At 39.6% G+C, this 25,066-nt stretch overlaps 1 protein-coding gene across 2 annotated transcripts; it reads left to right on the top strand.

Annotated features, from left to right (window-relative positions):
• Positions 1-550: 550 nt before the first annotated feature.
• Positions 551-24,760, top strand: ANKRD22 (ankyrin repeat domain 22). Of its 2 annotated transcripts, XM_079709393.1 has the most exons (6): positions 551-692; positions 13,944-14,135; positions 17,487-17,594; positions 20,403-20,480; positions 21,900-21,998; positions 22,269-24,760. In XM_079709393.1, exons 1-6 carry the CDS (start codon positions 672-674, stop codon positions 22,344-22,346), a joined length of 576 nt encoding a protein of 191 aa, XP_079565519.1. In that variant the 5' UTR covers positions 551-671; the 3' UTR covers positions 22,347-24,760. The 2 variants fall into 2 exon arrangements, with proteins under 2 accessions (XP_079565519.1, XP_079565518.1); XM_079709392.1 differs by lacking the exon at positions 17,487-17,594.
• The last annotated feature ends 306 nt before the right edge of the window (positions 24,761-25,066 follow it).

The raw sequence follows: 25,066 nt of genomic DNA, 5'->3' as shown, positions 1-25,066 counted from the left end.
CCTTGAATGTGATTATGAGCACATTTATGTATATAAAATACTATAGCTCATAAATTGACTTTATTATTTTAATTAGTCTATATTAGTAAAAAATATCAAGGAATAATAAATAAACTTATGTGTGCATAAAGATAGCAATAATCCATCCGTTTTAAAGATTATTTTTCATGAAGGTCAAGTCCTATGCAGACATATATGGTTCTAACAAGGGAGTTTGTTTGCACTTAGCCTTTCTCAATAGCCACTGAAAACCAGATTTCAATTAGGAAATGTCCTAAACACAGTATCCTGTTTTGAGCCCTGAGTCCTTTCTGCCCGTGTGAGAACTTTTCTTCCCCCCTCATCTTTCCTTCCTTTTTTCCACATGTCACCACTGGCAGAGTAGGTATGACTCAGAAACCGGTTCCTCGGGGTTGTAACATTAGATGATGCACAACTTGGGTGATTCATTACACGGTAAACTAATGCCCTTGTTTCATTGGGTTGGGCTCTCTGGAAGGTGTGTTGCTGTGTAGGCTGCTGGAAGAACACTCACAGGTGTGGAAAGAAAGGACTTGCCACCGACCTGGGCTTCTAGGGACCTTTCTCTTGACTGGGAAGGATTCTGATGTTAATTGGAAATACCTCCAGAAGATTCAAGAAGCTGTGAAATAAGTCTGTGAAGGACCAGCATGGGAATCCTATACTCTGAGGTACGTAACTTCTCTGGAAATAAGATTCCCAAGATGTTAAAAATCGCTTATGCTTTTCAGATGGAATTTCCTATCCCTATTAATGTCTCCTTTTCATCTGTCTAACTTTCTGTAAGAGCATTAAGTCAAAACAAAGTCCAGTGTGCTAGTCTTTTTGATATTTTAATATTTTAAGGCAAATTATTTTGCAATCCTAAAACTTTAGCTAGATAGTAGCTAGTAGAGAGCCATATAGTATACATGTCATGATGTCCAGATGTTTGAGGGGGTAATTTGGATCTGTAAAATGAAATTTATGAAAAGGGAGTTAATGGAGTTGTGTTTTCTGATGTCAAACATCCAGAGGACAAGTAAAAATTGTCTTCAACTGGATTTTCTAAACAGACTAAAGATAGCTTGGCTCTTTTATGGGAATGTGTGTATAGAGTAATGCCTTTCCGCTTGATATTTGAAAGGAGATTCATCTCTAGCAATTACTAATAAAGTCTATCCCTGTATAGAAGAAGGATAAAAACAGAATGTAGTTTTGATATTTTGAGTTTTTTCTTTTCACAGCTGATGGATACAGAAATGCTTTTTCCTGTATTGAGAGTAACCTATTAGAATCAAATAGATTTTTAACAATGTTTCAAAGGAGTACAAGAGAGTGCTGTTTAAACAAGAGTCCAAGAGGTGTAATGACGTTATTATTCATGATTTGCTCCCTTTCCTCTCTGACACAAATAACCTGTCGGTCCACCTTTCATTGCAGATGCTCAACAGAACCTCTCTGGGTGCTTCTTCTAAGACTAAAGGCAGTTTCTCAATGTTGGCAGTTATGTCGAATGCCAAGGGTGTGTGTGGGTGTGTCTTTCTGTAGTCAACTTTTCTTTGATTAGTTTATATTTCTAGATATGTCTTGCCCAGTGACTTTAGGCTAGTGAAGAACTCACATATATGAAAATGTCAACACATGTAATGTTCTAAAATGCTACCCTGGCCTTTCTTAAACCCTAGATTGCCTAAGCACCAGAAAGTGGAACTTGTTGAAAATGCAGTTTCAAGGGCCCCTACCCCAGAGAGTCTGTTTCACTCAGTTTGAGGTACGGTTCAGAAACCTACTTTTTAGGGGAGCCCCCCAAGTGATTCTGATGTAGGTGATCAGTTTACCACCCCTGGGAGAGAAACACTGCTCTGAGCTAGTGCTTTTCAAATTTAAATGTGCCTACAGATCACTCAAAAGATCTTGTCCAAATGCAGATTATTATTCTATAGGTTTGGGTGGGGCATAAGATAATGCATTTCAGCTCTCCAATATGCTGCTGGCCCTGGACGAGGCTGTGCGAAGCCAGACTGTAGTCTACAGTCTAGGTCCTGGAAATGATTACTTACGGTCTTTGCGTGAGCAGTGTAATTGTTTGTTGATGGGGTGTGGATTTGGCAAGTGGTTGAGTCAAGGCAAGGCATTGATATTATAAGTATCAGTGAGAATATCCCCGGAAGTGGAATGAACTTTTCACTTTTCAGATATATTGAGGACAAGGAAATGTGGAATCTACTATGATATTTGAAGGCAAATACAACAATCACACACACACACACACACACACACATGTATACACACACCCCTAAAAGACCCTAACTTACCTAGAAGCTCATAAGTAATTATTCAAAGCTCATAATTAACATTGAATCAAAGAATAGTGTCAGCTAAAATAATATATGCACAACCTAAAAACTGAGAGTTATGTTTTATTCAGCGGACACACTGAGGACTTCAAGCCCGGGAGGCAGCATCTCAAATAACCCTGAGAAAACTGCTCCAAGGAGGCGAGGGTGAGCTAGGACAGATAGGAGTTTTGCAACAAAGGGCAGGTAGTAGGAAGAAAAAGTTACTGTTAATAAAAGAAAACTAGATACGTCAAGTTAAGGAATTTAGTGCTTTTCTGTGTATGGGAAGATGCAAGAGTCTGGGCTCACTAAAATCACTCCTTTGATATGCACCTCAGCTACATGGGGCCAGGATCCTGTGTTTTCATATCCTGAGTTTCCACAGGGCTCACCATTGGAGTGGCTGCAGTCTGATGGCTGCTAGATGGTAGGTATTCTTTGTTTCCTGCCTGAGTTCCCTCGGGCTCACCGACTCACCTTTGGTGGCTGGTGGTGACCGCAACTGCTGATGACTGTGACATCCTTTGTTTACTGATATGGCAGGCAATATTTTATTTCTCAATAGTCTTAAGTAGTGTTGGGAGAAATGATGTTTCCATGCAACTCAGTATCACAATTGATACTACTTTGAATAACTCAGAGGTACTTAGGACTTGGGCTCACATAGCATCTTAACAAAAGAAAAATAAATTTTTAGAGGAGTGGCAAGACAAAGGAAAAGTACTTGGAGTTTCTAAGGCAGCAAATTGAGGGAAGGCAAATATGTAGGGGAGCTAATGGAAGACAAGGGCTAGTTAGAAATTTTTCTCTGTAGTTTACTTTGGTGACTTCTCTGGGCTGACAAAGGTAATTTTGTCCTTCCTAGTAGACAAAGAAGGGGAAACACCTTCACATATTTATGTCCTGCTTTTAGCTAAAGAGGGGGAGGGCAGAGAACATTCTTTGTATCTGCTTCTTCTCAATTGCCTTTAGTTCAAAATAACTGTTACACTAAGAGGTGTAAATTGGGGTGCATATTCTGCTACCCTCTACAGCCTTGCATTGCTAATAGTTATGCTATTATATATATAGCATATATATATATTTATTGAGGTATAATTGACATAACATTATATTAGTTTCAGGTGTACAAAGGAGTGATTCAATATTTGTATATATTACAAAATGATCACCACAATAAATCCATTAACATCTGTCATCACACATTTTTTTTGATGTTAACTTTAAAGATCCACATTCCTAGCTGCTTTCAAACATGCAACGCAGTATTATTAACTACAGTCACCATGCTGTACATTACATCCCAATGACTTATTCATTTTATAACTAGAAATTTTCACCTTTTGAGCCCCTTCACCTATTTCTCACACCTCCGACCTCCTGCCCTGTCTCAGGCAACCACCAATCTATTCCCTATATTCATGTGCTTATTTGTGTGTGTGTGGGGGGGGGCTTGTTTGTTTGTCATTTTTCATTGCTGTTGTTTAGATTCCACATAAAAGTGAGAGCATGTGGCATTTATCTTTTTCTGTCTGACTTCACTTAACATAATACCCTTAAGGTCCATCTTTGTTTTTGCAAATGGTAAAATTTTGTTCCTTCTATGGCTGAATAATATTCCATTGTGTATATGTACCACATCTTCTTTACCCATGTGTTCATCGATGGACATTTATGTTGTTTCTAATATATTTGTAAAAAAGAAGGAGAGAATGAGGGGGTGTCCCAGAGTGGGTCCTAACCCCTGCAGTAGAGGATATGCTTAGAGCTCAGTGAGAGAACTAAGCTTGGATTGATCACCCCCAGCTATGCAGGCCAGACTTTTAAACAGGGCTGATTCATTTAAACCAGGCATCCCCAACTCCTGTTAGGAACCAGGCTGCACAGCAGGAGGTGAGTGGTGGGCAGGCAGGCAAGCAAGCAAAGCTTCATCTGTACTTACAGCCGCTCCCCATCGCCTGCACTACTGCCTGAGCTCTGCCTCCTGTCAGATCAGTGGCCGCATTAGATTCTCATAAGAGCACGAACCCTACTGTGAACTGCCCATGTGAGAGATCTAGGCTGTGCACTCCTCATGAGAATCTAATGCTTGATGATCTGAGGTGAAGCTAGTGCTGGGGAGCTGCTGCAAATACAGATTATCATTAGCAGAGAGGTTTGACTGCACAGAGATCATAATAAGTTAATTGCTTTCAGATTCATATCAAAACCCTATCAGTGAGTGGCAAGTGACAATTAAGCTGCATCTTACAGAGCAGACTGGACATAAGCAAGAGACTTCAGGTGTCACTGTCTCCCATCACTCCCAGGTGGGACCATCTAGTTGTAGGAAAACAAGTTCAGGGCTCCCACTGACTCTGCATTATGGTGAATTGTATGATTATTTCATTATATATTACAGTGTAATAATAATAGAAATAAAGTGCACAATAAATGTAATGTACTTGAATCATCCCGAAAACATCTCCCCCTCCCCCACTCCATGGAAAAACTGTCTTCCATGAAATGGGTCCCTGGTGCCAAAAAGGTTGGGGACCACTGATTTAAACCCTTATCACACAGCTGTTCATACTATTTACAATAATAACAAGTATTTAATTAGGCCTTTATTATGTGCCTGGCTGTGTTCTAAACATTTTAACTGTATTAACTCATTTAATACTCACCCAACCATATAAGAGAGTCACTATGATTATCCTTATTTTACAAGTGAAAAAACTGAGGCAAAGATAGTTTCAGGAACTGGCCTAGAGTTATGCAGCTAAAAAGTACTTACTGGCTAGAGACCTGTGTACATTCAGGGAAATTGTGCTCATGTCCTGAGGAACATGCTAAGTTCTTTCCCTAAAGCTCTCTCAACAGGCATGTCACCCTCCATAAATAAGCTGGTCTTAACCACTCTGCTCTTCTGCCAGCGCTCTTCCCACGAAATTACACTATTGTCCTTTTCCCTTTGTTAGAAGAATAGGGTAAACTAAATCCAGGTTCCAAAGAGGTACATTTTACTCCCACCCTGTAGAGAAGTGTTGCACACTGCAAAGTATTACAAAAATTAGAAAGAAGGAAGTTGTACAAGAACTTAAAGAGCTCAAGAATTTGTGCTTAGGAAACCTATAGAATCTTCTCCAGGCTCTTGTCCTTGTCAGCTGGGGAAACAAGACCTTAAAAGGAATATCTATAAAATTATATTACAATGATATATCCCTTTAAACTTTGGGAAAGTCTAATGTTAAAGTTACCTATGAACAGTGGTACCCACACACACACATACACACATACACGCACTCTTAATATTAATGTTTTAGGAATATATCTGTTTTTCAGATAGGAAGATGTTACCATAGAAAAAGGGCATATGGTTTAAAGAAGAGGGGGATCATACTGAAATATACAGTGTCCAGAGAAAGCAATTTAGGCTGAGCAGGGCTTTTTGGGAGAGCTGGTACCATCGAGGAGGAGAACTCAGGGGGAACAACAGGAATAGAGATGCAATGAATGGGAAGGCCATTGGACTGGAAATCCAGGAAACCTAGAATTTAGTCCCTATTGTGCCAGAAACTCGGGGCATTTGGGGTAAATCACTTAACCTCTTCTGGTCACAGTTTTGATATATAAAACAAGATAGCTGGGTGAGGTCGGGTTCAACATGAAACATTGTGTCCTTCCATGATAAGGGAAAAGGAAAGGCAAAGGCAATTGAAAAAAATGCCCCCCTCACAATCTCTACTTAGTTTGTGTATTGAATCCTTTCAAGATTTTGCATTGTATATTTATTTATTTATTTATTTAAAAATTATTTTATTTTATTTATTTTTGGCTGTGTTGGGTCTTCGTTGCTGTGCACAGGCTTTCTCTAGTTGCGGCGAGCGGGGGCCACTCTGCACTGCGGTGTGCGGGCTTCTCATTGCGGTGGCCTCTCCTGTTGCAGAACATGGGCTCTAGGTGCGCAGGCTTCAGTAGTTGTGGCTCGCAGGCTCAGTAGTTGTGGCTCACGGGCTTAGTTGCTCGGCAGCATGTGGGATCTTCCCAGACCAGGGCTTGAACCCGTGTCCCCTGCATTGGCAGGCGGATTCTTAACCACTGCACCACCAGGGAAGCCCTGGCATTGTATATTTAAAAAAGAGCACCAAATAGCTTCTATCCCAATTGATTTCTTGATTCTTTCCTTGTATATTTTAAGTATTTTACAAGTGATAATGTGGTACTAAATCACATTTTAAAAAGGAAATGAAAACTTCATTGTATGAACAGAAACTGGCACTAAACATTTGTAAATATTTATTCATTCACTCAGTCATCCATTTATTTAATCAACAATATTTATTGATCACATACTGTATTCCAGGCACATGCTAGCTCCTGGTACATAGTGATAAATAAATAAGAGTAGATCTTGACCTCTTGGAGCCACCAAGGTAAAATGAATATACAAATTAAAAAAAAATAATTGTAAGTAGTGAAAAGAGAAATCAAGGAAGCAACAGGATAAAGAGAGAGTATATAAGAGGGCTGTATATATGTAATTAGATTTGACCTGAAAGGCTCCAGTGAGGTAGTGACATTCGAGCTGAACTCTGAGAAATACGAATCTAGTCTTGGGAATCTTGCGGAGAGTGTTCCAGACAAGGGGTGTTATGTATGGAGAATCTGAAGCATGGGAAGTTGGGCCAGTTGGAATAACTGAGTGGTATATGAAAGGTATGGGTGAGAGAAGTTCATCTAGGTACAGGCAATAAGAAGTTTTATTTTCTATTCCGAATTTAGAGACTAATAATACTGACTAAAGGTTGATTTGCTTTTTGTCATCACGGTGCTCCAGTAATTCTAAATAATGTCAGTTTAACAAGGTCATCCCCACCCTTGGGCAGCCATTGTTTGGCAGAAAGTCCTAGAGCCCAGGAGGCAGTGAGAGTGACACTACTGCTTCCTCAAAGCCCTGCATTTACATCTTTGGTGGTCTGAGGTAGTAGGGAGATATCAGGGCCTCTGATTTGCTAGATCAAGCAGCTAGAACCCACCCTTCCTCTGCCCTTTCTCCTCGTGATTGGAGGCAAAGGCTTTCTTGCCCTGCCCTGGCCTCAGAGCTTCTCAGGTCTCAAGTGTGGTAATGAAGCTTCTTTAACTTCCTGGCCATGAAGACAACATCATGTTCTCAAAAAGACCTTGTTGGAGAAGGAATAGAAAATAGATAAATGTGTGCCCTTCCTTGATTTCCCCTTCACTGTTACTATCCTCATAATCCAACCACTGCTGGGACTGTCCTTTATGTTACATAAAGGCTAAGTGGACCTAAGACCAAAAAAAAAAAAAAAATTTCCTGTGCCTTTTTTATTTATCTGAAAGAAAGAATTTACTAAGAAATTTAAATCACACTATGTGAAGAAATGAGTCATCAGAAGGAAAGGCTTGAGATTTATTGTACGAATAAAATAAAACCTTCATTATTATTCCCTAAGATTTCCTAAGTTGAAGAGGAAGAAAACATCTTGCCTTTTCTGGGAAGACATTTCATTAGTGTACACGTTTAACTTGTACACTATCTGAACCGTGTTGCATCAAAAACCACAGATTCGGGCTTCCCTGGTGGCGCAGTGGTTGGGAGTCCGCCTGCCGATGCAGGGGACACAGGTTCGTGCCCCGGTCCGGGAAGATCCCACATGCCGCGGAGCGGCTGGGCCTGTGAGCCATGGCCACTGAGCCTGCGCGTCCAGAGCCTGTGCTCCGCAACGGGAGAGGCCACAACAGTGAGAGGCCCGTGTACCGCAAAAAACAAACAAACAAACAAACAAACAAAAAAACACAGATTCTCCTCAGAAATTGTTAGGGAACATTTTAAATGGGGGGAGCTTCAGCGTGGAGATGGTTAATAAGCAACTTATCAAGGCAGAGTTCCAAAGTCTCTTTCTTTAGACTGACAGGGAGGATCCACTACACTTCAGGGGAAGCAATACTGAAAGTGGGGATGGTGGGGAAACTTTGCTTTTCAAGACCTCTATTACAGTGCAAGCAGCTCAGATTCCTCCATGGTACTAAAATAATGTCAAATATTTTTCCAGCTGTGATATCTATTTTACTTGAAGCAGTGTAAAACACGGTTATGTTAAATAACCCATACAGAATAGTTTAGTTAATCATCAACAAACTGAATGTGTCTTGTGCTCCCCAGAGGCACTTCTTAAATTTTAGGGCCTGGAAAATGGAGATACAAAGTGGGACTGGGGTGGGCCTCTAGCACCCAGTTATCAGCTATTTTGAAAGCCAGGCATGTACCCTTCCTCTTCTTCTGGCTGATCTATGAATTAAATGGACATGAGGAAGATTAATAGGAGAAAATCAAACAAAAGTTTAATAACATGTATACTTGGGAGAGACCCAGGAAAACTGAATAACTCACCAAAATGGCTGAAACCCTCACGTTAAATACCATCTTCAGCTAAAGACGGAGAGGGTGTTGGGGGTAGTGATTTGGGACTTTGAAGCGGAGGAAGGTAATTCACAAAAGATGAAAAAGCAAATGTTTGGTAAATAAATGTTTGCTGGGCCTGCAGAGACAATGGGACACAGAGTGGACTCTGATCTTTAGGCCCTGCTGAGTTTCCCCCATACTCTTTGCAGAGATCTCTGCTGAAAGCTCTATTCCAGAACAGGGCCCCCTCACACCCACTTCTTTTTTAATTGAAGTAGAGTTGATTTACAATGTTGTGCCAATCTCTGCTGTATAGCAAAGTGAATCAGTTTTACACATGTATACATTCTTATTTTTAATATTCTTTTCCATTATGGTTTATTCCAGGAGATTGGATATAGTTCCCTGTGCTGTACAGTAGGACCTTGTTGTTTATTCATTCTAAATGTGATAGTTTGCATCTACAAACCCCAAATTCCCAGTCCATCCTCCTCCTCCCCTCTGCCCCTTGGCAACCACAGTTGGATCTCAACCAACAGTCTGTGAGTCTGTTTCTGTTTTGTAGACATGTTCATTTGTGCCATATTTTAGATTCCACATATAAGTGATATGGTATTTGTCTTCCTCTTTCTGACTTACTTCACTTAGTATGATAATCTCTAGTTGCATCCATGTTGCTACAAATGGCATTATTTTGTTCTTTTTTAATGGCTGAGTAATATTCTACTGTATATATGTATCATGTCTTCTTTATCCATTCATCTGTCGATGGACATTTAGGTTGTTTCCACGTTTTGGCTATTGTGAACAGTGCTGCTATGAACATAGGGGTGCATGTATCTTTTTAAATTATAGTTTTGTCCAGGTATATGCCCTGGAGTGGGATTGCTGGATCATATGGTAATTCTATTTTTAGTTTTCTGAGGAACCACCATACTGTTCTTCATAGTGGCTGCACCAACTTACCTTCCCACCAACAGTATAGGAGGGTTCCCTTTTCTCCACACCCTCTCCAGCATTTGCTATTTGTAGACTTTTTTTTTTTTTGCGGTACGCGGGCCTCTCACTGCTGTGGCCTCTCCCGTTGCGGAGCACAGGCTCCAGATGCGCAGACTCAGCGGCCATGGCTCACGGGCCCAGCTGCTCCGCGGCATGTGGGATCTTCTCGGACCGGGGTACGAACCCGTGTCCCCTGTATCAGCAGGCGGACTCTCAACCACTGCGCCACCAGGGAAGCCCTGTAGACTTTTTTTAAAAAAAAAATTATTTATTTATTTGGCTGAGCCGGGCCTTAGTTGCAGCACACAGGATCTTCATTGCTGCATGCAGGATCTTTTAGTTGTGGCATGTGAGATCTTTAGTTGCAGCATGCAAACTCTTAGTTGCGGCATGCAGGATCTAGTTCTCTGACCAGGGATTGAACCCAGGCCCCCTGCATTGGGACCTCGGAGTCTTAGCCACTGGAGCACAGGGGAAGTCCCTATTTGTAGACTATTTAATGATGGCCATTCTGACCGGTGTGAGGTGGTACCTCACTGTAGTTTTGATTTGCATTTCTCTGATAATTAGTGATTTTTAAAAATTAATTTTTATTGGAGTATAGTTGATTTACAATGTTGTGTTAGTTTCTGCTGTACAATGAGTTGAATCAGTTATACATATATGTATATCCACCCATTTTTAGATTCTATTCCCATATAGGTCATCACAGAGTATTGAGTAGAGTTCCCTGTGCTATACAGTAGGTTCTTATTAGTTATCAATTTTATATATAGTATTGTGTATATGTCAATCCCAATCTCCCAATTTATCCCTCCCCCAGTAATTAGTGATGTTGAGCATCTTTTCATGTGTCCACTGGCCATCTGTATGTCTTCTTTGGAGAAATGTATATTAAGGTCTTCTGCCCATTTTTCAATTGGGTTGTTTGTTTTTTTGCTGTTGAGTCATATGAGCTGTTTGTATATTTTGGAGATTAAGCCCTTGTCGGTTGCATCATTTGCAAATATTTTCTCCCATTATGTAAGCTAACTTTTTTTTTTTTTATAATGGTTTCCTCTGCTGTGCAAAAGCTTGTAAATTTGATTAGGTCTCATTTGTTTATTTTTGTTTTTATTTCTATTGCCTTGGGAGACTGACCTAAGAAAACATTGGTATGATTTATGTCAGAGAATCTTTTATCTAAATTCTTTAGGCAGCTGAGGGAGAGGTAAAAAGACTTTCTGAGTCTTCAGCTTCTTAAAGATAATCAGCCTAAATTAATCCTCATGACAAAGAGGCGCATATTGGGGTGGCAAATTTTGCTCCCCTACTTCATTAAACCATTCATGTATTTAAACATAATTGCTGTTTATTGAATATCTATGTCTATCTATTTATTGATGATACATACATGTTAGCATAAGGCATGAAGATCAAACCTCAGACTTTCCGGCAAAAAATTCAGCTAATGTAAAGTTCTCTCTACCCTGAATATTTATCTTTCCTCCCTTGCTTTGGCTTTAGAACCAAACTGTCATTGTTTAGTAAGGTTAATTCTTCGACTTTTGTTCACTATCCTATCATCTCTTCATTCTCTTTCAGTAATTATTTATTTGATAACCACCTCTGCCCATCTTCACTGGCAGCTATGTTTTTAAAAAATAACTATAAGAATAGCTTACATTAATTGAGGGTTTATTATGAGTCAGACCTGAGTTATGTGCTTCATCTATACAGTCACGCTTAATCCTTTCTGTAACCTGATAAAGAAGATGTGATTATTAAATGGAGAAAGAAACTGAGCACAAATTGTTTAAGTAAGTTGTCCAAATAACATAACTGTTTCGTGGCAGAGTTGAGATTGGAACCAGAAAGTTTGCTTCCAGTGCCTGTATTTATAACCACTTGAAGCCACCACTTTGCCTATAAATGTGCAGAACTTTGGCTGGACCCTGCTACAGCCCTCTGGGTACTCACTAGCTCCCGCTTAGCTTTCACTACCAAACTTACCATGAATTCCTCTCTGATCACACTCCAATTCTTCATAGACCACGAACTCAAACCCCTGTATTCTGCCTTCTGTCTGACACTTATGAAATTCATCTCTGAATGGTCCTTAGTGATCAAATCCAGCAATCTTATCTTGCACTTGATTCTCTTAACTCTGTCTTCCTTCTTGAAACTTTTAAACTTTTTTTTTAGCAGATATTGCTAAGCACAGAAACTGTGTGTCTAGGAAATAGGCAGCCTAATAAAGATGGAAAGATAAGGTCAGGTTAATAATGGAAGTAATATTGCTCAGGTGGGATTGAGAAACACTCCAAGACCCCCTGCGACTCTTGCAGGAAAACTCTCCACTTTTCCTTTCCTCTTTATGGTTAACTCTCAGTGAAGATTTTGAGGCACCCGAGCAGAGCGAGCTTTGTGTGGTGTCCTGTGTGCATGTGGGCCCAGTGTTGCCAAATCTTTCAGTTTTTAAAGAGAATCTGGAAAGCCAGATCACTACATGAAAAAATCCAGCTTTTGAAATACTGTAAATTAAAATGCTAGGAAAAGAAGAATTAACAATTTGTATGTGATGTCTAAGTGAGCCAGGAAGGCATTTTACTTTTTAGCAGAAAAATTAACTCTATAGCCACCTGTTTTCAAGTTCTGCATAGAAGGCCATCAGTTCCCAAGTGCTAGCCCGTGAGTAGTAGTCATCAGTGGCAAATTTTCATTGGTGTATGTGAAATTTTTTAAAAAATGAAGTAGGATTTTCCCATAGAACTAATTCTATCTAACAGACTTTTTCCTTCCCCTCGGATTATAGACTTATGTTGTCAGTGCTTTTATGACCCTGAGCTGCCCCCTAGTGGAGACAGAGTTTATAACAGCATAGAACCTTTTCAGCTGCTTTTACACCTCACGCAGCAAAACACTGTGATGTCTAGTAATTTAATTTAATTTTCTAACTTTAAAAAAAAAAACTTTGCCTCCTTTGCATCTGGACCATGTCTTTTTCTGATTTCTCCTGCAACCTCTCTGACCATCACTTCTTTACCTCCTGGCAGATATCGCTAATTAATTTAATTAATACTAAATAAGCAATTATAATAACCTCCATAAATTGAGCATCATTCATGTGCCAGGAATTCTAAGTGCTTTTTTATACTGTCTAATTAAAATCAATCTGAAACTATTTAATGTGTGCCTACCATGTGCCCAGTACTGTGTTATATATATGCTGGGGCTATGGCAGTGAATGGAATGAAGTAGCCTCTATTCATGTGGAATTTATAGCCTGAACTTCAGTGCTTTCCCTCACTCACTGTGGCCTCAACCCCTCCTGGTTCACAGTAGCTTGCAACACACAATTATAAATAATTAAGAAAAGAGGTATAGTTTTGTCAGTTGCTGTGAAGGAATGCTAGACTCAGGAAAGACAGATAAAATGAAAATAATTATGACATGAAGGATGAGCTAGCAGTTAGCCAGGTGAAGAGAGAAACGAAAAAGTGGCTGTTGTTTTGGTTTTTTGTTTGTTTGTTTGTTTTGTAGAGTAAGGGCAGAGGCCCCAGTAGAAGAAACTAAACATGAGATATTGGAAAAAAGAGAGAAGTCCAGAGGGAGAGAAGAGAGGGGAAGTAGGCAAGATGATGTCTGCTCAGATCTTGCTGCTTAACTCCCATCGTGCTTTGCAAAATTCCTTATAATGCTTTCTAAAATAAAAAGCATCTAGTTGCAGCTAATTACATAATTCTTTATTTGTATATTATTTGTCTAAAATAGCTCTTTCCCACTGTGCAGATTTCCTTGAGTACAGGGGGCCATGTGTCTTTGTCCCATTAACTTAGTGGTGCCCTAAACTCCTCTGATATGCAGATTTTATCTTGAGTAGAAACCTGCTTTTCTGACAGGCATCATTTATCCATGAACTCAACACACAATTTCCTTACTGAGTTGGCAATATTGCATCCATCTTTTCACTAATTCGTCCATTCAATGAACATTCCTGTGTGCCAAGCAATTTAGGGAATAGTAAGGGGTCCCTGGTGGCCCTACCCTTGTTCTAGACTTATGGCTAGACATAAATGAGACCCCAAATCTCATCAACAAAGCAGTAGATTACAATTTGGAAACATGGAATTTTAAGGTGTCGGGTGATTTTTTTTTCTTGGTGTGGTTTAATTATTCCTATATTTCAAAACCTGCTTTTGTTTTCCTCTCCTCAGCCCATCTGCCAGGCGGCCTATCAGAATGACTTGGGTCAAGTATGCCAGTGGGTGAGGGAAGACGGCAACTGTATCAACGTTCAAGATGGCTTTAATGGAGACACCCCCCTGATCTGCGCTTGCAGGCGAGGGCACCTGAGAATCGTTTCCTTCCTTCTGAGAAGAAACGCTGATGTGAACCTCAAAAACCAGGTGAGGCCATGACCATGGTAGTTCCTTTCTCCTCGCACCAATGGAAGCAGTGGATGTCATTTGCTTATTGTTTGTAGCTCCTAATACCAACAATTTGGGGGGGCCTTACTTTAGAGAGACTGACACACACTGAGGCCATATTACCAGGCTAAAAAGCAAAATAAAGCATAGGTCAGGGCTTCCCTGGTGGCGCAGTGGTTGAGAGTCCACCTGCCGATGCAGGGGACACGGGTTCGTGCCCTGGTCTGGGAAGATCCCACATGCCGTGGCGTGGCTGGGCCTGTGAGCCATGGCCGCTGAGCCTGCGCGTCTGGAGCCTGTGCTCCGCAGTGGGAGAGGCCACAACAGTGAGAGGCCCATGTACCGAAAAAAAGAAAAAGAAAAAAAAAAAGGTCAATGAACAGGCATATTTTGTGGGTTTCATGGCTAATTATGTCCTTGTATTTCTAAAAAAAGAACGGTGCACTCATTCTACTCCTCTTCCTCACTATTACAGAAGTAAAAGGAAAGATTTCCTGGAAAACAAGTATTGACCCGGTGGTGCTATTTCATTAGTTAGATTTTTACCTACCTGTCAGTGTTCTGATCTCCAGAAGATCCTATAATTTGCTTGTGGAATAAAAAAACTTCAGTGAGAAATTTGCCAAGAACAAATATGCTCACGAACCAGAGGCTGCTTGAAACCAGACAGAAAGGCATGAAGAATATACTTAAATATGTATTATTAGCTGACTTGGAGTCTTCAGAACTAAGGAAGAGCTGGACATGCTGTGAACATCCTTTCAGAACCCCATGGGAACATCCAGTATCTGCATCATAGTAAAGGCAACATTTAAAGTGCACTAAGTAAATATAAAAAGTCACTCTTTGTAATAATTATGAATGCCCTGTACCCACTCAAGTACATTCAATGAGGGAAAATAGCCTGTAGGGCCCCACTTCTCCCTTCCAAGTCATTTTAAAGTCTAGCTCATTGGGAGTAATAATATAGTATCAGAAAATGGATCACTACTGGACTTTCTTTTAATTTTTAAAATTTTATTTATTTATTTATTTATTTATTTATTTATTTATTTATTGGCTGCATTGGGTCTTCGTTGCTGTCCGTGGGCTTTCTCTAGTTGCCACCAGCAGGGGTTATTCTTCATTGTGGTGCACAGGTTTCTCATTGCGGTGGCTTCTCTTGTTGTGGAGCACGGGCTCTAGGCCCACGGGCTTCACTAGTTGTGGTACGAGGGCTCAATAGTTGTGGCTCATGGGCTCTAGAGTGCAGGCTCAGTAGTTGTGGTGCACGGGCTTATTTGCTCCGTGGCATGTGGGATCTTCCTGGACCAGGGCTCAAACCCGTGTCCCCTGCACTGGCAGGTGGATTCTTAACCACTGTGCCACCAGGGAAGTCCACTACTGGACTTTCTTGTTTGTGCTTCCTATTTTTTGTGGGTTGGGTTTAAAAGCAAGTCACGGCTGTGTTAATCTAACAGATAGGCTGCTTAGTGGAGTGTGACATGATTGCCCCAGCACCCAGCTGAGGAACCAGGTGTGTGGCCTTGTGGTGAGATGGGGTGGCCAAGACAGATGTCTCTGGGTTTGTGCCCTCTCAGGAGACTTGCTGGTTAGGAAGCTGAGGGAGGGAGATGTTTGTCAACACAGGGACAGGGCTGAGGAGGCATGCTTATCTCTGTTTTGCAGAGAACCTGAGCCAGGCTGCTTATGGAAATCCTGGGAAGGACTTCAGTGGATTCCTTAGCAGAGATTTTATGAGAAGTGTTTGGTTTGCAACTGCCCATTTAAAAAATATTTTCAATGGTTTTTAAAGGTTTAATCTTTTCCATTTTCCCCAATACTAATCCTTGTACATTAATAATCTGAATTGGTGCTTTCCCGTTTCTTAAATCTATATTTGAGTTATCTTCAGAAGTACTAAACAGAGGCCTTAAAAGCAAGCAAACAAAAAGCTCTGGTGTTGGTACAGATGTACATACATGCCTAACAGAGTGATGGATTGTATGGAAAGCAAATTAAACTAAAACATAAAGATATCTTTTTGTGGTGTTGTTTGTTTGTTTTGGTATGCCAGATTGAGCAGGATTAAGACATAAAATCAAATGCTGATCAGGAAGGAAGTTTAAATCATTATCATTTTACCAGAGCAAAATTTAGCCATACAGTGTGAGGCATCAATGCCTTTTATGCCAGGAATTCTATTTTATGAAACTTATGCTAAGGACAAATTTAGAAATGTTGACAAAGCTTTGTACATGAGGATTCAAGCAACGTTATTTGTGAAAATGAAAAGTTAAAATTACTTGAAACGTTCAACAGTTAGGGTTTGGCTAAATAAATTCGAACAGCTCCATAGAACAATAAACAGTGCAGCCATAACAGTTACATGTTTTAAAATATTAAATGGCATAAGAAAATGCACATATTCTACATGTTAACTGAAAACAAAGCAGATATAATTTTGCATGTGCAGTATGATCCTACACTGAAAAATTCCACATATATGCATTTTAAAGACTGGAAGAAGATACAGCAAAATATCAACAGTTAACTCTGGGCTGTTTGATAATGGGTGATTTTAAATTCTATCCTTATACTCTTGTCTAGTTTGCAAAATTTTTACAGAGAACACAGATACCATTAGAAAAACAAAAATACTCTTATTTAAGAAGAGTAGAAATGAACCTCTCTTTTCTTCCTGACTTTCTTCTCATTGATTTGGTTGGAATTCCAGTCACCATAGCTTGTTTTGCATTACACTTATTTGTGCGTGTTTCGGTCTACCTTTGCTTGATTATGAGGCCCTGAGGTTTTATAACCCCCGCAATTCCTAGAAGCTTAAATCTGTCACCTGATAATTATTCATGTATTTGAAGAATTAAATTCAGTTATTTCCATTCTTTCGGCACTGCTTGTGTTCATGTAGGAACATGGAAAAATTGCCATGTGGTTAAAATTTTCCTATAAACAAACCACAAAATGAATAATTGTGTACCATAGATGATTAAGGAGTAATTATAGCTTTTCATACTAAATTGTCCTATGTTTATATCTCAATATATTTTTTCCCCAAACCAAAATGAATGTGAGAATATATCTTTTGATGATTCGTAAAATGTACATTTCACTTGTCTTTCTATGGCCCAACTTTTTCTTTAGACTGTACTGTGTTCAATATTCTGGTCAATGGAATTCTGGGTTTATTAATTAGATTTATTCCACAGAAAGAAATGCCATGGATACCACAAAAATAAAAAGCATGGACTAAAGTTTTTGATAGGGTAATCTAAAAATATGCAATTTAAAATAATATTTTATTAATAAATAGGCCTTTTCTTAATTTTTTAGAAACAGAGAACCTGCTTGCATTATGCTGTGAAGAAAAGATTTACCTTCTTTGATTATCTACTCATTATCCTCTTAATGCCTGTCCTGCTTATTGGCTATTTCCTCATGGTGAGTACAACACTCATGAGAGCAAAAGATAAATGAGTATAAATGAGTAAGAGATCAACAGCATGAGTCATTAAATTTTGCCAAGTTGGTGAGATGTAAATAAATAGTAACAAGTAAGCTCTTAGTTTGTATTCTACAAATGGCATCTCTAACATACATGCAATGCTATGACTGAAGTAAAGCAAGAAGAAAGGTAGCCAGGTAAATCAGTCAATGGTAAAATAATCTGTGCAATGTTTATTAGGAAAAATAAATTAAATTTGTTTAAGAATCTTCCGAAGGAAAAGCAAAAATCCTGAATATTAAAAAGAATCCCCTCCCTACTATTTCTTTTCTTTCTTTAAAATTTATTTATCTATTTATCTAACTATCTATTTATTTATTTATTTATGACTGCATTGGTCTTCGTTGCTGCACGCGGGCTTTCTCTAGTTGCGCTGAGCGGGGTCTTCTCTTCATTGAGGTGCACGGGCTTCTCACTGCAGTGGCTTCTCTTGTTGCGGAGCACGGGATCTAGGCGCTTGGGCTTCAGTAGTTGTGGATTGCGGGCTCTAGAGCTCAGGCTCAGTAGCGCACGGGCTTAGTTGTTCCGCAGCATGTGGGATCTTCTTGGACCAGGGCTCCAACCTGTGTCCCCTGCACTGGCAGGCGGATTCTTAACCACTGTGCCACCAGGGAAGCACCCCTGCTATTTCTTTTCTCCTTTTTTTTTTTGTAAGAAGAGTTTAGATTTTTGTACATATCTTTTTGAGTTTCTGATTTTTAAGGACCCATCCTGGTGTGAGCTAAAAAACAGATCCCAGGAGATTTGCACCAGAAGCTGACAAACACAGGAGATCTTTATAGAGAATTTGAAGCCTACCTCTCACCTTGGTAGATTTATTCATGTTTGAAGGAATCTTTGGCATGCAGTAAGGTGCTTACATAAAGCAAGGTGTAGTTGGTATAGGAATGCAGTCATATTATGAGTAGAAGATGAAGCTTGAGGTTTTTTATTTTATTTATTTATTTATTTCCAAATAGAGCGACAGGTTTGCACTGACTCATTCACTTTTTTTCCATCTGGTTCCTCTTGTGGCCAGTTCTCCCTTCAAGAGATAACTCAACAGATACGTAATTTATTCCAGTTAAATGACCAACTCCTGTCTCTTCTTGCTAATAGACTATGAGTGTTAGTTATTCTTGTTAACATAAACTCCAGAACAAAATCTGCCAGTAGGTAATGTTATTATCTCCTTGGGTAATTAAATGTTATACATTTTGAAGAACTATAATTAAATATGATAACATTGATTTTGATGCTTGGATTTATGAGAGAGAGGAAACTATAATTCACTGATAAACACATACTCTGTTTTTACCCTTGAAAGGTTCTTGAAAAATTGTGTATTTAGTACACAGCATTTGAATATTTGTAGTTTTGGGGTGGGGTAAATCTGCCATTCATTTCCAAACCTTTTTGGAGATTATGAAGAAAAACATCACAACTATGATTGGCAAGGCTCATTCAGAATTTGTTGACACACAACCTTGCTCTCTAAGACTGTAAAATGTTTAAAGCTGGAGCCCTGGGCAAATATACGAACTATTATGAATAACTCAGCTCTGATTGCACATGTTTTGTCTTAATTCATGGGGCCTGAAATTGTAAATTTGTGATGCCTAAGAAATAAATGACATGAGAGGAAATGATAGGGGAAAGGATCAGAAAAGACTGTGTTATATCAGAGGAAGATAGGAGGAGAAAAGCAGTTTAGACATTGACATAGGTGGGAAGCCCAAAGAGAAGACAGCTGGGTGGAGCTTCCTAAGTGGTAAAGGGGCTGAACTCCAGGACATGCCCACCTGAGCAGAGAAAGCCACGATCCCTAATGGAATAGGATGGTGGGGGGATACTCAAAGTGTCCTGTGGTCAGAATCTCAGGGAACTAGGCAGGAAAAGTGGATTTCTGAGGAGCCTAGTTAATTTCATTCATGTGTTCCATCATTCAACACATACTTATTATAGACTTTTATGTGTCAGACACTGTGCTGGGCGTTAGGAATACAATGATGAACTAAACAGGTATAGTCCTTGTCCTCATGAGAGTTAGAGGATTGTGAAGAATAAGTCATTAATCCAATAGTGACAGAACATGTGAAGTTCCTATGAGGTAGTTGGTAGAGAGAGGTGGTCAGTGTTAGGAGAGCCCAGAGGAGAGGGGTGTCACCTGGAGAGGTAGGTCAGGGACAGCCTCCTGGAGGGAGACATTAAAGATGAACTTACCAGGCAAAGAGGAGAGAGGAGGCTTCTAGACAGAAGAAGCATTCAGGGCAGCTCTTCTATGGCACGGGGGAGCCTGGTGGGAATGAAAGACTAACCAAGGCCAAGGTGAGCCGGTGCTGTGGATGAGATGGCTGGGGCCATAAGCAGAGGGCAAAATATATGGCACCTTGTCACAGGCTGAAGGCTTTGCTTTTGCCCCCGGAGCAATGGGATGCTATAGAAGGGTTTTGAGCAAGGAAGGGAAAGACGGGCCCCTGGACTCCATCCTTAGTAGGATTTGGCAGGAGTTGGGTAGGGCGCCAGATTTTTAGGTCCCAAGGTGCTGATGCTGTTACTCCAGGACCACACTCTGACAACCATGGCTTTACCTAATTAATATTAAAGGACAGTGAGGAGGTGGGGGAGAGTTTAAGAAAGAGGCATAGACGCATAGGGGTGTTGGGATTAAAATGAAGCCTATGGATTGGAATAGCCCAGATGTAAAAGGGAGACAATGTTTGTAAATAAACCTCTCTTGTTCTTGTGCTTGCTGTTTGTCATAGGTATCAAAGACAAAGCAGAATGAGTCTCTTGTACGAATGCTACTTAACGCTGGTGTCGAAGTTAATGCTACAGATCGTGTAAGTTTATATTTTTAGTCACTTTGAAATAACATTGCAAATGGTATTTGTGGGTAGTGTACTTGTCAACTATAAAGTTGCTCGCTTTATTTTCCGAAACACTTGTACATTTAGTTTCTGCTTCCTTCCCCTCCTTCCTTCCTTCCTTTTTACTGCGTCAGGCAACCTTGATATTGTTTATATTCTGTCACTGAACTCATGGGAATAACATTTTTATTGAATATAGAATATTTTTAAAAGAACTGCCCCACCACTAGTGGGGAGTTAAGAAAAATGCAGCCTCTGATTACAAAATTCCACTGTCAGTAGTTAGGCTGGAGTCAGCCTATGTGTAAACCTAGGCTTGCCACTTTTTACCTATGTGAGTTTTGGCACGTTTTAAACTTACTGGACTCTCGGTTTCCTCATCTGTAAAATGGGAACATCACTAGTCCTTACTTATAGGGATCATACGGTATTTGTTTTTCTCTTTCTGACTTACTTCACTCTGTATGACAGACTCTAGGTCCATCCACCTCACTACAAATAACTCAATTTTGTTTCTTTTTATGGCTGAGTAATATTCCACTGTATATATGTGCCACATCTTCTTTATCCAGTCATCTGTCGATGGACACTTAGGTTGCTTCCATGTCCTGGCTATTGTAAATAGAGTTGCAATGAACATTTTGGTACATGACTCTTTTTGAATTATGGTTTCCTCAGGGTATATGCCCAGTAGTGGGATTGCTGGGTCATATGGTAGTTCTATTTTTAGTTTTTTAAGGAACCTCCATACTGTTCTCCATAGTGGCTGTATCAATTTATATTCCCACCAACAGTGCAAGAGGGTTCCCTTTTCTCCACACCCTCTCCAGCATTTATTGTTTGTAGATTTTTTAATGATGGCCATTCTGACCAGTATGAGATGATATCTCACTGTAGTTTTGATATGCATTTCTCTAATGATTAATGATGTTGAGCATTCTTTCATCTGTTTGTTGGCAATCTTATAGGGATCATTATATGAAGCATTGGGCAGAGTGCCTGGCACATAGTAAGTGCTCAGTGAATCCTAACAGCTGCTGCTGCAGCCAAGATCCCAACCCCCTGGTGAGAAGGGCCCCATCTGCAAACTAAGGAAAGATAAGGACAAAGGTCAAAGAGAAATCCAAATGACAGTAAGAACAGTGATAACAGGAGTACCATCGGCTAACTTCTTCCTGTTTATAAGGTTTTGTCTTCACCTTTTGGCCCAAACCTTTGCACTCATTTTCTTCTCTCAAAAGTTTACTTGAATGAAATAGTTCCACAAAGATGGTTTTTCAGACTGTTTGTTTGGCTTAGCTGTACATTACAAAATATGAAAAGTGCTTGCTAAAGAAGCCATATGCTGCAGTGTGTAAGGATTCCGACTGATGTCGATGCTTTGTGTTTCAGTATGGCTGCACTGCACTACATTATGCCTGCGAAATGAAAAACCAGACTCTCATCCCTGTGCTCCTTGCAGCCCATGCAGACCCCATGATAAAGAACAAGGTAAGGATCTTTGGACCATGGTCTGAGGTTCTTCTATCATCATAACCTTCTAACTTTGGCTTTGTGTTGACATAAATTAATTGCCTCTGAAGCTGTTAAGAGCAAATCAATTGTCCTCATTAAGGAATCAAGTTATCCTATTAATGCTAGAACCAAATGACAGTCAATATTGTCTGTCATTCGGTTCTAGCATTAATAGGATGACATTGTCATTTCATTGACATTTGACTTTCTTGGAGATAAATAGCTGTGATTTCTTTTTCTCCTCAGCATGGTGAGAGTTCCCTGGATATTGCACAGAGATTAAAATTTTCCCAGATTGAATTACTGCTAAGGAAAGCGTCATAATCATTATGACCTCATATGAAGAAGTACAAAAAAGGACTGGATTCTATTTCCATCTTGGACTGTTGGTCTGTGGACCACTCAATCTGGAGGTCACCATGGTATGAGGATAACTATGGTTGCCATGGGTAATGTTTTGGAAAAGCTTTGTATTTCTAATTTTTTTTTGCTCAGTGGAGTTCACTGTGGTCAAAATCCTTCTAGCGGAAACATTAAAGCTGTCGGATTCTCCACTGCAGTCAAAAAAGGGTGATGTTTCAAACTCAGTCTCTCCTGAAGGAGAGGATCAGCGTTATCCATGTTATCTGTTTTCAGTTGTGTTGCTCTTATAAAGAGGCTGTCCCATCCATATCCTGCCACAGGAGAAAAACTGTTCTTCTGAGGCTCCTTTGAGTAGTAAGAGGAAGAATCAAAGCATGCACATTTGTATAGAATGGTGTGTGTATGTGTGCCGGCTTAGAGATTCGTATATAAATATTCCAGCTTCAACAAAATCGTCTATCAGTTGTCACCACAGATATTGGCAAATGCTACAAGTCAGAGCCTTGTTTTCCTTTCCAAGGAGCCAGTGTACCAGCATACCTCTAGATGTTTTGCTATCAACTTACAAATAAGAGCCGTCTTGATTTTGAAAAACATTATGTAACTATCAAGTTGTTTATTGAAAAATAGCTTTATGATTCTCTTGTGAATGCAAGGCAGTTACTAATCTTGTTAGTACTGTTTATTTTTTATTCATAAAATTAAACTATTATTGTAAATTATTTGGATAAAGTAATTCTTTACAAGAAATAGAGCTATATGATGAGGTAGTGTCTGGATTATACTTCTAGAGGAGAGATTGTGAAAATCAATATATCTCTCTCAAGTCCTTTGTCAGTGACACAGAGCAGAAATAAGCACATTTAAAAATGACTGAGGGCTTCCCTGGTGGCGCAGTGGTTAAGAAACCGCCTGCCAATGTAGGGGACACAGGTTCAAGCCCTGGTCTGGAAGATCCCACATGCCGCAGAGCAACTAAGTCCGTGCGCCACAACTACTGAGCCTGCGCTCTAGAGCCCGCGAGCCATAACTACCGAAGCCCGTGCGCCTAGAGCCCGTGCTCCACAACAAGAGAAGCCACCGCAGTGAGAAGCCTGCGCACTGCAAGGAAGAGTAGGCCCGGCTCGCCGCAGCTAGAGGAAGCCCGCGCACAACAACAAAGACCCAAAGCAGCCCAAAATAAATAAATAAATTTATTTTAAAAAAAATAATAAAAATGACTGAATTTTGCAAAGCAAGACTGAATCATGAATATTTTTAGACATGAACTAAGCCATACCGTGTGGTAACAAATATAGTCTAAGAATGAAAGATTTACCGTCCTTGAACAGAACAAAGATCTAATAAAAATCAAATCCAGGAATATTTATTGAACTATGCACAGTGACTTAAGGCACAAATTTTGTGAGGGAAGTAGTTGTATGTAGATATAGATTCTGAAGCCCTTAAACGTCTCTTTCTACATTATTTAAGATCCATTCACATTGAACTGAGTTATCAGGTGACTGAGGATTGAAAAAAAAGCAAGTGAAACTTCACACATCAGTATACCTTCAACACATTGCCAGTATACCTTTAATTTGGTGTCAGAGTTTCGCAAAATTACCATGCCATGTAATTTATAAGTGTTGTCTTTGAAACTGTGTGAAAATTGGACAATTTTCTAAAGAAATAAATCCAGATTTATAAATGAGTTGGGTGACTGTCTAATAATACCTTTGTTAAGATCAAAGCATAATGTTTTATTATGCTCATGACATTTTAAAACTTTCTTCCCAGTGTTTAATTTTTGAAGGCAGAAGCCTAGGCCAGACATTTGAAAACAGAAGGTGTCCTAGCCGCAAGCTGTAAACTCTCAAATAAGCTTGGACTAGAACCTAGGTACTGAAATACACATGCATGCTTTATGCAATGCATAATGCATTAATTAGAAAACTCAAAATACCCTACAAAATTATCTTCTGACACTCAACTACAAAACTTGGCCTTTTCATCTCTACTTGTACATTGAGTTTTCTTTCTCTTTTTTTTTTTAAGATTTTTTTTTTTGATGTGGACCATTTTTAAAGTCTTTATTGAATTTGTTACAATACAGCTTCTGATTAATGTTTCAGTTTCTTGGCTGCGAGGCATGTGGGATCTTAGCTCCCCCGCCAGGGAATGAACCCGCACCCGCGGCATTGGAAGGAGAAATCTTAACCACTGGACTGCCAAGGAAGTCCCTTCTTTTTCTTTTTTGGTTAAAGCAGCTTGGCTTCCTGAGGTAGTGTTATGTATCTGTAGCAATAAGGTGAAAACATCTAGCTTATTTTGTCAAATTCAACAACAATCCAGAGATTTAAGATCTGTGACCCCAATTTGTCATTTTATTTTATTGTTCCAAAAATATGGCTCGTAGACAAAAAAATAAATGTTTTAAGGATATTTACCTGAATGACATAAAGAATATCTAGATAATTTCTAGCTGTCAGGTAAAACCTACCCTTCAAATGGCAGAACACATAATAGCACATGAAAAGTATGTTCACCCAATGAGTAATTTAATTAATTGAAAAAATTAAATACCAGTTTTAGTGCCAAATGCAGAAAATCTAAAGGAATGTATACTGTATTTCTGCCTTCCCTTCTACTAATATGGTAGGTTTCCAATGCTGGAAATCTTTAAAGTCCTCCATTCATGT

This window comes from Hyperoodon ampullatus, assembly GCF_949752795.1.
Source record: "Hyperoodon ampullatus genome assembly, chromosome: 1".
Taxonomy (NCBI): domain Eukaryota; kingdom Metazoa; phylum Chordata; class Mammalia; order Artiodactyla; family Ziphiidae; genus Hyperoodon; species Hyperoodon ampullatus.
This window is presented reverse-complemented; position numbering and strand designations above follow the sequence as displayed.